The sequence below is a fragment of the Aplysia californica genome, unplaced genomic scaffold, assembly GCF_000002075.1.
Source record: "Aplysia californica isolate F4 #8 unplaced genomic scaffold, AplCal3.0 scaffold00926, whole genome shotgun sequence".
NCBI classification, from domain to species: Eukaryota; Metazoa; Mollusca; class Gastropoda; order Aplysiida; family Aplysiidae; genus Aplysia; species Aplysia californica.
In genome coordinates, this window is record NW_004798196.1 from 1 (window position 1) to 2185 (window position 2185).

The 2185-nt window shown below is 39.1% G+C and overlaps 1 protein-coding gene across 2 annotated transcripts in view; it reads left to right on the plus strand.

Moving 5' to 3' along the window:
* Positions 1–996: 996 nt before the first annotated feature.
* The window catches only part of LOC101864264 (chitinase-like protein PB1E7.04c), a 9888-nt gene continuing 8699 nt past the window's right edge, over positions 997–2185 (plus strand). The window contains exons 1-2 of one of the 2 annotated variants that reach the window (XM_005110658.3): positions 997–1329; positions 2036–2133. In XM_005110658.3, the coding sequence (XP_005110715.1) occupies positions 1302–1329; positions 2036–2133 (126 nt within the window). In that variant the 5' untranslated portion in view covers positions 997–1301. The remainder of the gene's footprint in view (positions 1330–2035; positions 2134–2185) is intronic. The other variant, XM_005110659.3, reaches the window with a different exon arrangement.

Here is a 2185-nt window from a genome sequence, read left to right on the forward strand (position 1 = left end):
GTGTGTGTGTGTGTGTGTGTGTGTGCATGTAAGTTAGTATGTGTATACGTGGTGAAACACCAAACCTATGTGCCAGGATCCGTACAATAAAGAAGTATCTTATCTTATCGTACAATATATCTCTTCAGGTACTTTAATTCCCACTGTTCTGTTACTATGTCTTTAGATATACCTGGTTACTACATTCAATCCTGAAAATCCAATTCAGTGCCTCGGTATTCTTTTTTTTCTTTCAACATTTTTTAGGCTACAAAAAGGCAAACCACTGTAAACAGTTTGTTGGGTTTTGTTTAGTTTTTTTCCCCCCCCAGCGACAAAACGAACGAGGGCCGATTAAACTAGATCTACTTCTGCAATAGATAGATAGCCAACACTTCTAATGCAGGGCTGTATGTAGGTCTCGGAATGAGAATGTATCTCACATTGAGCATTGAAAAAAAAAAGATTTTTAAAAAAAGAAGACAAAAAAAGACCAAAGTGTCCAAAGCGCGCCAGCAATACGCGATTCGCCTGATCCAAGGGGAAATTGATCGTGCGCAACTTTCTCTCCAGCCTGTGACTGTCTATCAAAACTATCTTATCATAAATCTCAACGTGCGTAGGCCCCCACCGGGGCTCCACTAGACCAGGTCACCTCATTACAACAAGCCTTCCCGTTGGTTCAAATTCTAGCCAATGGCAGGCCGAGTTTTATTGCAAAGAACAAGGCCAGGTTTCTCCAGTCATTCTATTTTAAGAACACTACATCATTGAGGCGCCACTAGGGATAATTTGAAGTTTTTCGTGAAAGATAATTGCAAATAATGACACACTTCAAGAACTAAAGTACTAATTTCAGACTGCTAGCACATTTTTCTCTGTATTGTATTGTAATACACCCCATAAAGCTTCCAGATATTTGAAAAAAGCTTTAAAATCAAAGAAATTGAAATTTCCATGCAAACCTTTGCAGACCTCATTTGCATAATAATACATGTATCCCGGGATTGCCTGTTCTGAGAAAACTTGGGCCGTGTTTACGAAAAGTGCCGCTTTAAATACAATGGGTAAACAGGTTCAGACTTCAGTTGTATGAGAGCTGTCCAGTGTGAGAACACTTGGTGCTTTGAAACTACTTAGGAAATATAGATTCTATATTTGTGGGATTTTTTTCCTTGTCCATCGTGCTATCAGTTGTTTATAAGAACAAGCTCGAGCAAGGTATTTGCCAGTTGATTCGAAAACCACAGGACGAAACACTCTGCGTGTTTGGACCACCAAATAGTTGTAAAGTTTTCCTCATTCTTTGGAGTTTACTATCGATGAACTTCGACATGCCTTCAGAAACTGGTGAGTTTGTGCTTATTTTAATAGGCCTACTTTAAAAGAAAAAAACCCGATAACAGTGAATCCACTGCTAAATCATGTAGATCTAGAATCTAGATCTAAGTCATCAAAGTGATTGTTGTCGAGGGGTTGCGCAAAGACTCGGACATAACTTTCTCTTCTGCTGGATATTTAGATTAGATTATTTAGATTCGTTTAGATTATAAGGCCTACTGCACTATACTGAGACTGAGTGCCATGCTAACAGTTGCATGTAGAATCTAGACATGTTTAACATGAATATAATTCCCAAAGCACGGTTTTTGTCTAAATTTGCTTAGCGTAGTTCTTATCATAGATTTATCTGTCTGTTCAATTAGATGACAGTCCGTCCTGACAAATCAGTCTTCACAACTCTAGCCTAGCTGCTCGCACCCGGGCCTCGAGTTTGGCCTGGGGGCCGAAATTATTAACAAATCAAAAGTGTAGGCGAAGTTCATTTTTTTCCCTTGGCCTTCTCAATTTTTCCGTAAAATTTCTCAATTTGTCCATAAAATCATTATTTTTATGAAGGCGCAATCTACTATGATTGAAGTCGGTGTGCAATTTACATTTTCATAGCAGTTACGAGAACAAATAATATTATCTTTATGATCATCTCATGCGGCCAAATAATATATGATTGTCAACATTTTCCATCATAAAGTGATGTTCTCGTGTTTGCCTCCAGGGTTCTCGTTCATCGAGCAGTACAAGTTTCTGTCTCGGGAACTTCACGAGCAGTCTCAGACCTGTACGGACATGGTCTCTATGGATCAAGAGGTGAGTGTAAGTGTGACTTACTTTTGTCCAGTCTCTCTCTCTCTCTCTCTCTCTCTCT